Source organism: Bombina bombina, chromosome 3, assembly GCF_027579735.1.
Source record: "Bombina bombina isolate aBomBom1 chromosome 3, aBomBom1.pri, whole genome shotgun sequence".
Lineage (NCBI taxonomy): Eukaryota > Metazoa > Chordata > Amphibia > Anura > Bombinatoridae > Bombina > Bombina bombina.
The window spans coordinates 735,884,973-735,899,088 of record NC_069501.1 but is presented as its reverse complement, the minus strand read 5'-3'; the positions used below and the strand labels follow the sequence as shown (position 1 = coordinate 735,899,088).

Genomic DNA, 14,116 nt, shown 5'->3' with positions numbered 1-14,116 from the left:
GACACTACCTCATTTGTCAATAAAATTGACAAAATTGAATGGAAGGCCAACTACAGATTAATGGTTATTGATGTCACATCTTTATATACATCTATAGACCATTCTAAAGGTCTCAATGCCATAGAGTTCTTCATTAACTCTGCCTGTGATTTTGAGGAAACAACTAAAGTTTTCTTACTCATTGCAGTTGAGTATCTTCTAACTCACAATTTTTTTTATGTTTCAGACAGATTACTATCTCCAGAGACGTGGGACGGCCATGGGGGCAAAATTTGCCCCCTCCTACGCCAACCTTTTTATGGGTTGGTGGGAGCTATCCCACGTCTTTGGAGATAAGAATCCACTAAGGGACATTATAATCCATTATTACCGCTACATAGATGATCTGTTTTTTATCTTGGAATGTGATGAGATATCTACAGAAGCGATCTGCCTGATTTTCAACTGCAATGAATTAGGCATAGAATTCACAGGCATGCATAGTGCTAGTAGTGTTAACTTTCTGGACTTAACTGTCAAGGGGGGAGACATAGGATCATTCATCCAAACCAGGATGTATAGGAAAGAAACAGCAGGCAATACGCTGTTAAAGTTTGACTCATGCCATCCACGGCCAGTTTTGCGAGGTATACCCAAAGGGGAGTATACCCGCATTAAAAGAAATTGCACAACAGAGGAAGAATATCAAAAGCAGGCCAGAGAAGCAACAGACAGATTTCAACAGAGAGGGTATAAGGAGAACGTACTACTAAAAGCAAAGGCAAGTGTTGATTTAATTCCCAGAGAAGAATTGTTACAATATAAACCGAAAAAAATGAATATTAAAAGTGAAGAACCAGACAAGATTAAATTTATCACCACTTTTAGTGTTGAATACAATAAGATATGTGACATCATTAGAGAATCTCTTCCTATTTTATACTCTGACCCTACCATCAAAGAAATTTTGAAATCAGGATGTGACTTTATCCCCAAGAGAGCTAAGACCCTAGCCAACTATCTTTCTCCATCTGATGTTAAAACCAAAACTAACAAATGTTGGCTGAAACAGGGATGTTTCAAATGTAGACGCCCTATCTGCAAAACATGTAGTTTTATATATGAAGGCAATAAATTTGTTTCTAGCACAACAGATAAAGAATATGACATCAGGTACTACATAAATTGTGCAACAACTCATGTTGTTTATCTTCTTACCTGTGATATTTGCAAAATACAATACACAGGTAAAACAAAAAGGTCTTTGAAAGATAGATTTTTGCAGCATCTGAGGTCAATAGATGATGAAGAGAGTGATACCCCTGTATCCAGACATTTTAAAATAAATCATAAGTCAGATGTTTCATCTCTAAAAATACAAGGAATTGATCACATCCCAAAATGGAAGAGAGGAGGTAATAGGGAAACTTTACTCAATAAAAAGGACATTTTTTGGATGTTCACCCTTCAGACAAGTGAACCTGAAGGGTTAAACATCAGACGTGATCTTGATGTATTTACCTAAATAATATGCCATTTGGACATATGCTTAGAGTCTATAGATCATACTAATAGGTTACTAGCCTTCCCATGTCTGTGTTCTTTCACTCTTTTTTATCTTTGATTGAAAGGCTAAAACAGTGATTAGCCTAGGGTTTCTTCTATTTAAACATCTTGATTCTTTATTTAAATGAGCAGCAGAAAATACATAGATATAACATGTATTTGCAAGGTTTGCACTTAGATGTATATCTTGTAAGCATTGCTAAAATTTTGGTGATTTGAGTCTGAATATTCAAAATCCAAATTAATCACTCATGTAGTACTAAATAGAACTATAGTATCTGCAAATTGTAACTATAGATTGGTGTATAAGAGTAACATATTATTTGCCTATAATTATCTTCTGTTATTTGGCCAGCATAATGCATAGAATTAGCATAAGATGTTCTTCTCTAATGTATTGTCAGACAGGATGTACAACCATTATGTCATGTGGTCTTAGGTAGCCAATCAGGTTTAGTAATTGTTAATTGTGTGTTAATTTTAGCCTTTAATAGGAGTCTGAACTGATCCTAAGGTAAGCAGTGAACAAGTGCGCATGCGCACAAAACATGTCTGCAGGAGGATCAGTTCACTAACCTGACTGCTCTGAGTCACTGCTGGCTTCTTTACAGGACTTTTGTATTTGGTCCTTATTTCTTACTTTTTAACATTTTTTCTAATAAATCTTGGTTTTTAATAAACCTCCTGCCTGGGCTTACTTTACTTTGATTTTTCCTCTGGCTCATCGAGCGCAATCTCCTCTTTGACTCTCTACATGTGAAAACAAATACACTCCTCCCGCTTAAGATACTAGCAACAGGCAAGTAGATAGAAGAGCGCACTCCGATAAAAGTTTGGAAAAATCCTCTTAATAGGATACAAATGTAAACGTTACCATCAGTAATAAATTAGTCCTAAGAGCCAAAAAGTTAGGGGTTACTATACATAAAGTATTAACCCCTAGTCTCCTTGTCACCAGAAAGTGCCTGCATTCTGCCTAAGATATGCTTCCCATGGATATATAATTCCCAAATAGCATTGCAGATTTAATTCTCAACAGTGCAAGTCCCCATACATAGAAGACACAGTACTTACCTTCATCTAGCCATCCTGCAGGAGGACAGCCTACACGGTGTGCGAGGATGCCACTCCTCACATGGACCTGTAGAGAAAACAAAGAACAGAGTAAACTTACTCTGGCTCTCTGCACCATGGGCAGCAAAAATGTTAGGAAAACGCAGCAAGGCCCACCTTACAAGTTCCTAACTGCTTTAAAGCCACCACTGCCCTACTGAAGAGACTGATGTGGAGTACGGCTAGACCCAATCCTTGAAAAAGGGGAAAGAACAGAGTAAATCTATTCTGGCTTTCTAAAGTAGTTAAAATCCAAGCTTGTAGTGAAAGAAATCCAATTTTTCTTCTGACACCAAAATTTCACCTCCTCCATGCACCAAGGCAAAGAGAATGACTGGGGTTTGTGGGAAGGGAAATGATACTTAACAGCTTTGCTGTTTTGCTCTTTGCCTCCTCCTGCTGGCCAGGAGTGATATTCCCAACAGCAATTGATGAAGTTGTGGACTCACCATATTTTAGGAAAGAAAACAGTTTATAGAAAAATAGCATCCAATATTAGTAGTCCCAAAAATAATCTGTGTACTATAAACACATATACACCAATCTTTACATAATACAGCCCTTAATACAGTGACTAGTGACAATCTAATATTAGATAGAGAACAGCATAACTCATTCCAGTCAGAACAATAATAAAGTACTCATAGTTTAAAGCAGGGTTATTCCTGCTGTATCGAACATAGTGTGGATCGTTAAAGCAATGTGTCACTCATGCTCATTGTTTCGAAATTTATGATTCAATTGGTGTTCAGTAATAACCTCTAAAGTGTACATTCAGGGTGCATATTAATAACCACATCATGTCAGTATGCTAACACAACATTGTCTAATAAATTACGAAAAGATTCACAACAGCGTTTCATTGTCTGCGCTTACCATAATTTGTGCAATGAATATTTACCTAAGTATTATTTCAGGGAAAATGTCAGTATCTCAATAACCCTGATCATAATGGTGTACTATCTGCATGAGAGGCGTAGCGTCCTATTGCGTACAACGGACACGCCCCTTGGAGATTCTGCACATGGCTAATTAGCATATAATCAGCGCATGGAGCCATACTCAAAGTACATCATGTACTTAATAACTGCGATTGGGACATATATGTAATGGTAGACTTATCGGAAGGTGAATACATACATTGCAACTTACTAGCCAAGGAAATGCTTTCCCACTTTACTCCTCACTCTAAACCAGCGGCTATCTATACTCTTTAATAGGATCGGAATAAATGTATCATTAGAGACAAGGCTGCACACACTGACGTAACTTTGACTCTGGCTCCATGCGCTGATTATATGCTAATTAGCCATGTGCAGAATCTCCAAGGGGCGTGTCAGTTGTACGCAATAGGACGCTACGCCTCTCATGCAGGTAGTACACCATTATGATCAGGGTTATTGAGACACTGACATTTTCTCTGAAATAATACTTAGGTAAATATCCATTGCGCAAATTAAGGTAAACACAGACAATGAAACGTTGTTTGGTTACTGACCTTTTGGCGCAATTGTTTTTGGGGGTGGGATATATTTAAGTTGCACAGTTTGTATTGATCACTGCTTGGTCTGAGAAATGGGTCTGCGAACCCCAAAACGTTACCATAAATTTTTTTTTTACCTAAATCCTGTGAGTGCAGTCCCCCACCTTTACTTCCATTGATATTTTGACTTTACACCCTGGTTGGAATTGTGAGTGCAGATACATGAGGAGTGTGTGTATGTATGTATATATAATGTGTGTGTATGTGTATATATATATATATATATATATATATATATATATATATATATATATATATATATATGTATATGTGTGTGTGTGTGTATATATATATATATATATATATATATGTATATATATATATAGCAGTCTTACTGATTGTACTTGGTGATCTCAGTAATCTTGTAAATTTCTGTATACTATATCTTGATTCTTTATTAAAGGGACACTCAATGATAATTAAACTTTCATTATTCAGATAGAGCATGCTATTTTAAACAACTTTCAAATTTACTTCCATTAACAAGATGTGCACAGTCTTTTTATATTTAAACTTTTTGAGTCACTAGCTCCTACTGAGCATGTGCAAGAATAAGTGTGTATGCATTTGTGAATGGCTGATGGCTGTCACATGGTACGTGTATGCATTTGTGATTGGCTGATGGCTGTCACATGGTACAGGGGGAGTGGAAAAAGACATAACTTAAAATTGTCAGAAAAAAAATCTACTACTCATTTGAAGTTCAGACTAAGGGCTATTGCATTGTCTTGTTATCTTGCATTTGTTGATTATGCAAATATACTGTGTTGACTGGTCCTTTAATAGTTAAAAAAAAAACCTAGTTATTTTATACTGCATATTTTAAAATAAAACTAATTTAATAATATTTTACATTTTCAGGTTCAATCCATTCAAAAGTGGCAAACTATAGTTAATAAACAACTCAATAATCCCTTCCCTGGTATAATATCAGCTCAGTCTTTGACTGATATCCCTGTTTGTTCATCTGAAATACTGGAGCCAATTTCATCTGGTTTTGTTTCTAATCCTGAAGACGGAAAAGCTTCAACAGACTTCCCAGACTCCGGGTTTCATTCTGTCTTGATAGACAACAAACTCAACAGTAGTGACGGGAGTGGATCATCTGAGTTGTCACTGGACACAGTGAGACACTATAATAATCCAGTATCAGACTGCAGTACAGAACAAGAAGCAGCCGCTGAAGATGAAAACCAAAATAGCAAGGACAGCTCCAACAGTGAACAAGACAGCAGCCTTTTGCAGCAGTACTTACAATCCGTGGTGCAGCTTGAACAGGCTGATGAGTACACAAGCTGCAGTGAAAGATCTGAGGAGACGAGGCCTGAATCTGCCAACTGCTTAGAAATCTCTGACTTTACCTCTGGCAGTTTCACACACATTTCATATGATAATTGTAAAGAGGATATCTGCAAAACGTCAGACAACTGTTTGCCCACTTCTAATGAAGTGCACAACATACACAAAACATGTGATTCTTGCTTTCACATGCCACAAGTGGATTTGGCTCTCTAACAGAGATAAGCACAGACCACTGGCTCAGTTCCCAGAAATCAATAAGTATTTGCCTTTTGGGTATAAAACAACAATATAATCTCTTTATGCACTTTATTTGTCACAATGACACTCCAAACAATATTCTTCCATCTCTATTTCTGTGAAATAGAGATCTGATATACACACGATGCCTTGCGTAGATGCACAGGGAAGGATACTGCATAATTACAGTACTGTGTATTTACCCATCAGCAAAACAATGTTTCTCTTGTAAGGTGTATCCAGTCCACGGGTTCATCCATTACTTGTGGGATATTCTCCTTCCCAGCAGGAAGTTGCAAGAGGACACCCACAGCAGAGCTGTCTATATAGCTCCTCCCCTAACTGCCACTCCCAGTCATTCTCTTGCAACTCTCGACAAGAAAGGAAGTATAAAAAGATATGTGGTGACTTAGTGTAGTTTTACCTTCAATCAAGAGTTTGTTATTTTTAAACGGTACCGGCATTGTACTGTTTTACTCTCAGGCAGAAATTAGAAGAAGATTTCTGCCTGGAGGTTTGATGATCTTAGCGGTTTGTAACTAAGGTCCATTTCTGTTCTCACACATAACTGATGAATATGGGAAAACTTCGGTTGGGGGAACGGCCTGCAGATTACCTGCTTTGAGGTATGTTCAGTATTTTTATTTCTAGAGAGATGAATAAGTTCTAGAAAATGCTGACAGAGCCTTGTGTATTTGAGGTAAGCCTGATGCAGTGATTTAACAGCGACTGGGATCATGCTTACATAACAGGGTAATACTCATGTTAATATTCATATTGCTTAGTGACAAAAAGTTTACATGATTTCATAAAATAGGACGTTTTTTCTCTGAGGGAGAAGTCTTTATTTGGGGCCTAGTTTCCACATGGCTAGTCAGATGCTCCTAGGAGTATTTTCTTAAGGCCCCTCTGACATCCAGTACATGGTGGGAGGGGCCTATTTTAGCGCTCTAACTGCGCAGTTTTAATTCAGACTGAGACATCCAGCTTCCCTAGAAGAGTCCTCTGGCATCTGAGAACCATTTCACAGGGGTTATTTCTGCACAAAATCGTATTTAAGGGCAGGTAGGAGCCTCAGCAAAGTTGTGGCATGGTGCTCAATTGACTTTTAACGTTTTTCAATCCGGTTTGGGGCCTAAGGGGTTAATCATCCATTTGCAAGTGGGTGAAATGTTGCTTTAGTCCCTTACTCACACTGTAAAAATTTCAAAGATTTTACTGTATTTTTTCACTGTTTTGCAGTTTAAGTGCTAGCACAGTAACATTTTTGTTTAATTGCTGTTTCACCTTTATTAAAGTGTTTTCCAAGCTTGCTTGTCTCATTACTAGTCTGTTAAACATGTCTGACATAGAGGAAACTCCTTGTTCAATATGTTGGAAGCTATTGTGGAACCCCCTCTTAGAATGTGTACCAAATGTACTGAAATTTCTATAAACTATAAAGACCATATTATGGCGCTTAAAGATTTATCTCCAGGGGATTCTCTGACTGAAAAGAGGGAGATTATGCCATCTAACTCTCCCCATCTGTCAGAACCTATAACTCCCGCTCAAGTGACGCCAAGTACATCTAGCGCGTCTAATTCTTTTACCTTACAGGACATGGCGGCAGTTATGAATGCTACCCTCACAGAGGTATTCTCCAAACTGCTGGGGCTAGAACTAATACAGAGCTTTCTGATGCTTTATTGCCTGTGTCCGATATACCCTCACAATACTCAGAAGCCGAGGCAGGTGAGCTTCTATCTGTGGGTGACATTTCAGACTCAGGGAAGGCGTTGCTTCAGTCTGATTCTGAGATGACAGCGTTTAAATTTAAGCTTGAACACCTCCGCTTATTGCTTAGGGAGGTTTTAGCGACTCTGGATGACTGTGACCCCATTGTGGTTCCAGAGAAATTGTGTAAAATGGACAAATACTTTGCAGTGCCTGTTTACACTGAGGTTTTCGGAAATTATTACTAAGGAATGGGATAGACCAGGTGTGCCGTTCTCTCCCCCTCCTGCTTTCAAAAAGATGTTTCCCATAGATGCCACCATACGGGACTCGTGGCAGACGGTCCCTAAGGTGGAGGGAGCAGTCTCTACCCTAGCTAAGCGTACAACTATCCCCGTCGAGGAAAGTTGTGCTTTCCTACATCCTATGGATAAAAAATTGGAGGGTCTCCTTAAGAAAATTTTTATACATCAAGGTTTTATTCTCCAGCCTCTTGCATGCATTGCCCCAGTTACTGCTGCAGCGGCCTTTTGGTTTGAGTCTCTTGAGGAGGCTCTACAGGTAGAGACCCCGTTAGACGATATTCTAGACAGGATTAAAGCTCTTAAGTTAGCTAACTCCTTTATTTCTGACGCCATTTTTCATTTAGCCAAGCTATCGTCTAAGAATTCAGGTTTTGCCATTTTGGCGCGTAGGGCGCTATGGCTTAAGTTCTGGTCAGCAGACGTTACTTCAAAGTCTAAGCTTCTTAACATCCCCTTCAAGGGACAGACCCTATTCGGGCCCAGTCTGAAGGAGATCATTTCTGATATTACTGGAGGTAAAGGTCACGCCCTTCCTCAGGATAGGTCCAATAAGTTAAGGACCAAACAGACTAATTTTCGTTCCTTTCGAAACTTCAAGAGTGGCGCAGCTTCAGTTTCCTCTAATGCAAAACAAGAGGGAAATTTCGCCCAGCCCAAACCAGTCTGGAGACCTAACCAGGCTTGGAACAAGGGGAAGCAGGCCAAGAAACCTGCGGCTGCCTCTAAGACAGCATGAAGGAGTAGCCCCAGATCTGGGACCGGATCTAGTGGGGGGCACACTTTCTGTCTTCGCCCAGGCTTGGGCAAGAGACGTCCAAGATCCCTGGGTATTAGAGATTGTTTCCCAGGGATATCTTCTGGACTTCAAAGCTTCATCTCCAAAGGGGAGATTTCATCTCTCACAATTATCTGTAAACCAGATAAAGAGAGAGGCATTTTTACGTTGTGTTCAAGACCTACTGGTTATGGGAGTGATCCACCCAGTTCCAAGGGAGGAACAGGGGCAGGGCTTCTATTCAAATCTGTTTATAGTTCCCAAAAAAGAGGGAACTTTCAGACCAATCTTGGATCTCAAGATCCTAAACAAATTTCTCAGGGTCCCATCCTTCAAGATGGAGACTATCCGAACCATCCTCCCTATGATCCAGGAGGGTCAATATATGACTAATGTGGACTTAAAGGATGCTTATCTCCACATTCCAATCCACAGAGATCATCATTAGTTCCTCAGGTTTGCCTTCTTAGACAGGCATCACCAGTTTGTGGCTCTTCCCTTCGGGTTAGCCACGGCACCAAGAATCTTTACGAAGGTTCTAGGGTCCCTACTGGCAGTTCTAAGGCCACGGGGCATAGCGGTGGCTCCTTACCTAGACGACATTCTGATACAGGCGTCGACTTTTCAAATCGCCAAGTTCCATACGGACATTGTTCTGGCCTTTCTGAGGTCTCACGGGTGGAAGGTGAACGAAGAAAAGAGTTCTCTCTCCACTCTCACAAGAGTTTCCTTTCTAGGAACACTGATAGATTCAGTAGAAATGAATTTTTTTCTGACAGAGGTCAGGTTATCAAAGATAACCTGACCTCTGGCCAGAGTGGACTATAGTGACGACAGATGCCAGCCTTCTGGGCTGGGGCGCAGTCTGGAACTCCCTGAAGGCTCAGGGTTCGTGGACTCAGGAGGAAGCCCTCCTTCCGATAAACATTCTGGAACTAAGAGCCATATTCAATGCTCTTCAGTCTTGGCCTCAACTAGATGCGGTCAGGTTCATCAGATTTCAGTCGGACAATATCACGACTGTAGCCTATATCAACCATCAGGGGGGAACAAGAAGCCCCCTGGCAATGTTGGAGGTTTCAAAGATAATTCTATGGGCAGAGGTTCACTCTTGCCATCTCTCAGCTATCCATATCCCAGGAGTAGAGAACTGGGAGGCGGATTTTCTAAGTCGGCAGACTTTTCATTCAGGGGAGTGGGAGCTCCATCCGGAGGTATTTGCCCAGCTGATTCAACTATGGGGCAAACCAGAACTGGATCTGATGGCGTCTCGTCAGAACGCCAAGCTTCCTTGTTACGGGTCCAGGTCAAGGGATCCCCAGGCAGCGCTGATAGATGCTCTAGCAGTGCCCTGGTCCTTCAGCCTGGCTTATGTGTTCCCACCATTTCCTCTCCTACCTCGTCTGATTGCCAAGATCAAGCAGGAGAGAGCTTCAGTGATTTTGATAGCACCTGCGTGGCCACGCAGGACTTGGTATGCAGATCTGGTGGACATGTCATCCTTTCCACCATGGACTCTGCCGCTGAGGCAGGACCTTCTACTCCAAGGTCCATTCAAACATCCAAATCTAATTTCTCTGTGGCTGACTGCTTGGAGATTGAACGCTTGATTTTATCAAAACGTGGTTTCTCCGAGTCGGTCATTGATACCTTAATTCAGGCTCGAAAGCCTGTCACCAGGAAAATCTATCATAAGATATGGTGTAAATATCTTCATTGGTGTGAATCCAAGGGTTACTCATGGAGTAAAGTCAGGATTCCTAGGATATTATCCTTTCTCCAAGAAGGATTGGAGAGGGGATTGTCGGCTAGTTCCTTAAAGGGACAGATTTCTGCTCTGTCTATTCTTCTGCACAAGCGTCTGGCAGATGTTCAGGCGTTTTGTCAGGCTTTAGTTAGAATCAAGCCTGTGTTTAAACCTGTTGCTCCGCCATGGAGTTTAAATTTAGTTCTTAAAGTTCTTCAAGGGGTTCCGTTTGAACCTCTGCATTCCATAGATATAAAGCTTTTATCTTGAAAAGTTCTGTTTTTGGTAGCTATCTCTTCGGCTCCAAGAGTTTCAGAGTTATCTGCCTTACAGTTTGATTCCCCTTATCTGATCTTCCATGCAGATAAGGTAGTTGTGTGTACCAAACCTGGGTTTCTTTCTAAGGTGGTATCTAATAAGAATATCAATCAGGAGATTGATGTTCCGTCACTGTGTCCTAATCCTCCTTCAAAGGAACGTCTATTACACAATCTTGACGTGGTTCGTGCTTTAAAGTTTTATTTCCAAGCTACTAAGGATTTTCGTCAAACATCTGCATTATTTGTGGTCTACTCTGGACAGAGGAGAGGCCAAAAGGCTTCGGCATCTTCTCTTTCTTTTTGGCTGAGAAGCATAATCCGTTTAGCTTATGAGACTCCTGGCCAGCAGCCTCCTGAAAGAATTACAGCTCATTCCACTAGAGCGGTAGCTTCCACATGGGCTTTTAAAAATGAGGCCTCTGAACAGATTTGTAAGGCAGCGACTTGGTCTTCGCTTCATACTTTTTCTAAATTCTACAAATTTGATACTTTTGCTTCCTCGGAGGCTATTTTTGGGAGAAAGGTCTTGCAGGCAGTGGTGCCTTCCGTTTAAGTTCCTGCCTTGTCCCTCCCTTCATCCGTGTCCTAAAGCTTTGGTATTGGTATCCCACAAGTATGGATGAACCCATGGACTGGATACACCTTACAAGAGAAAACAAAATTTATGCTTACCTGATAAATTTCATTCTCTTGTGGTGTATCCAGTCCACGGCCCGCCCTGTCACTTTAAGGCAGGTGTTTTTTATTTTTAAACTACAGTCACCACTGCACCCTATAGTTTCTCCTTTTTTTCTTGCTTGTCTTCGGTTGAATGACTGGGAGTGGCAGTTAGGGGAGGAGCTATAAAGACAGCTCTGCTGTGGGTGTCCTCTTGCCACTTCCTGTTGGGAAGGAGAATATCCCACAAGTAATGGATGAACCCGTGGACTGGATACACCACAAGAGAGAGAAATTTTTCAGGTAAGCATAAATTTTGGGTTTTTTTTATAATTAGCAGGAAATGTGTAATTATACCTCCAAAGATCAAATTATTCTGTCCTAATCTGAGGTCAGTTTTTATTTAGATGACCAATAAAATAGGAGAAAGCTAGGTCTGTTAAGATGATATGGCCCCTTAGATGTATTCTACACATTCCTTAATAAAGAATTCTATTTAAAATTATTTTTGTTATTTATGAAAACTATTTAAAGTCTGAGCCATGAAAGTTCAAGTTTCAGTTTTTGGGTGAAATGTCCTTAGATTTTGGCTTTTTTGAATATATTTAGAGCTATGTTTGCTCAAGTTTATTTAGTCAGAAAACAAAATATTAACATTGCTCACAAAAATAATTTTAACTAATTCATGAAAACTGAAAAATTTCCTGTTATTTTATGTCATACACAGAACATTCCTGTGCATTTTGACAATAACTGCACCATAATTTTTATGATCAAAATATATTATAGGCACTGACTAATATATATTATAGGCACTGACCAATATACCAAAATACTGTGTGATTTTCCATGTAACCAATATTAAAAACATGAAAAGAAATGAGTAAATTTTTTATTTTTTAAAATACAGGTATATTTTGTTCCCATAAAAATGGTATTTTGCACAAATAGGTGATTCGGCCCAAAATATTAGGATTGCTATGTGTAAGCAAAATACCTTTTTCATTTTCATGGATTTCTATAAATAGCTGCAATTATTTCTTATGCTTTAAATATAAATATTTACATTTTGCAATAAGAATAAAAAGTGTTTTATGGCATCGTTCAAATGGCAGACTTTTATGGAAGGATTAGCCTATAAAGCGCAAGGCTTGGATTTCAACTTGAGCAGATAAAAACACATTGTCCCGTAGGGCTCAATTTATCAAGCCATTCTCCTTCCTTCGACTACAGGTTCTCACTAGAGAACCTGCCGTCAGGATTTATCAAGCATCGGTCATCATTCATCCCTACCGTCTTCTCCACCTCTTAGGTGGAGAATGTCCGACCAGGAAGATTGACAGCTTCTGCACGCGCAGGGTTGCACGCGAGTGCAAAATAGCGCTCTTGTGCAATGTTAAATTCGGGCAGCGGATTGTTGCCCGTCAGAGGAGAAGGGGCGAATGTGTCCACCCTTGATTGATAAATTTAGCCCATAGTGTGTCCCAGCTCCAGTCTTTTTGTTCAGATATGATTTCAGTGACTCACTCAGATTTAAAGTGACATAAAACCATAAACAAAGATTTGCTTGAGAATGTTTTTATTCTTTTTATTATTTTATTTTTAGTATAGGGTTGATCACAAAGCTTATCAAATATACAGAAACTAAACTTTTGGTCATCCCTAATACATATAAGGCATGGGCATTATAGAAACAAATGCAGAATAAGTCTGCGGGCTGCAGCAAACTATTTTCAGTGCTGGATTTATACGTGTTAAAGTGCAACACACATCTGTGCAAATCCAGATATGTGGGTTACACTAATAAATCCGGCGGCAAAAATAGCCAATCGCTGCAGCATGCCTTTTTTTTTCTATACATAAACACTATATTATAACACAATAAAAGTTAGATTTGTACTTCACAGCTGCAAGGCGTAGAATAATTCAGCCTCACCAAGCTAAATTTTAGGTGCGGCTGGCAGGGCGAAGGGCGGGGGTCACCCATGGGTATCTTGGGACTCTAATCCAGGCTGCCAGGGCCTAACTTTAAGGTGTCAGTGGCACCCTGGCGCCTGGGTTTGTCAACCCTGCATTAGAAAAACTTTTCTAAAAGATTGTGATCAACTCCTTTACACTTATTTGTTAAAAACAACTTATACAGTTTTGTATGTCTCTATGAAGTAATGGGCACCACCATGTTGTAACCTAGGTTTCCCTTATTTCCTCTGCCGAGGCCAGTTAGGGACTAATATAAATTACTTACTAGAGTGAGAAATAATGTCTGTGTGGAATAAATTAGTTTTAGGCTTGGGGTCTTTACTTTCACTTCTTAAAGGTATTTCCAGAGTTAAATTATAAGAAAATGTGTCATTATATTGCAAAATTGTTTTACTACATATAAACAGGCATTTTATATTCCAATCTCATTGGGTTTCATGCATTTTAAACAGCTAAATAGTTAAAGAGATATGAAACATTGTAACTTCATGTTTATCTTGCATTCACTGAACAGTAAACCAGCTTAACTTACTCTAGAACATTTATAACATCAAGCTATATATGCATTTCCTGCAGATACCTCTGGAAGTAATAGGACCCTGAACAAATAAAGTTAAAAAATTAATACTAAAATGTAAAATTTTAAATACACATTGCTATAATTTCCCACTGCTTTTTTTTTTTTTATTACAATGAAACAATTTTTTTTTCATATCAATTTAAATGATGATTTGTTTTAGTGATTAAGAGCAGTGTTATTTTTTACACCAAATTGTGCGTATTTTATTTCTTTCCTAAGTTATGGTGAATCCATGGCTTGAGTAATTACTGTTTGGAATATCACTCCTGGCCAGCAGGAGGAGGCAAAGAGCACCA

The 14,116-nt window shown here is 39.5% G+C and overlaps 1 protein-coding gene across 1 annotated transcript in view; it reads left to right on the top strand.

Annotated features, from left to right (window-relative positions):
• The window catches only part of CEP97 (centrosomal protein 97), a 67,024-nt gene extending 54,884 nt beyond the window's left edge, over positions 1-12,140 (top strand). Inside the window, exon 11 of the mRNA XM_053707548.1 lies at positions 5,063-12,140. Coding sequence (XP_053563523.1) covers positions 5,063-5,716 — 654 coding nt within the window. The 3' untranslated portion in view covers positions 5,717-12,140. The remainder of the gene's footprint in view (positions 1-5,062) is intronic.
• Positions 12,141-14,116: the final 1,976 nt, after the last annotated feature.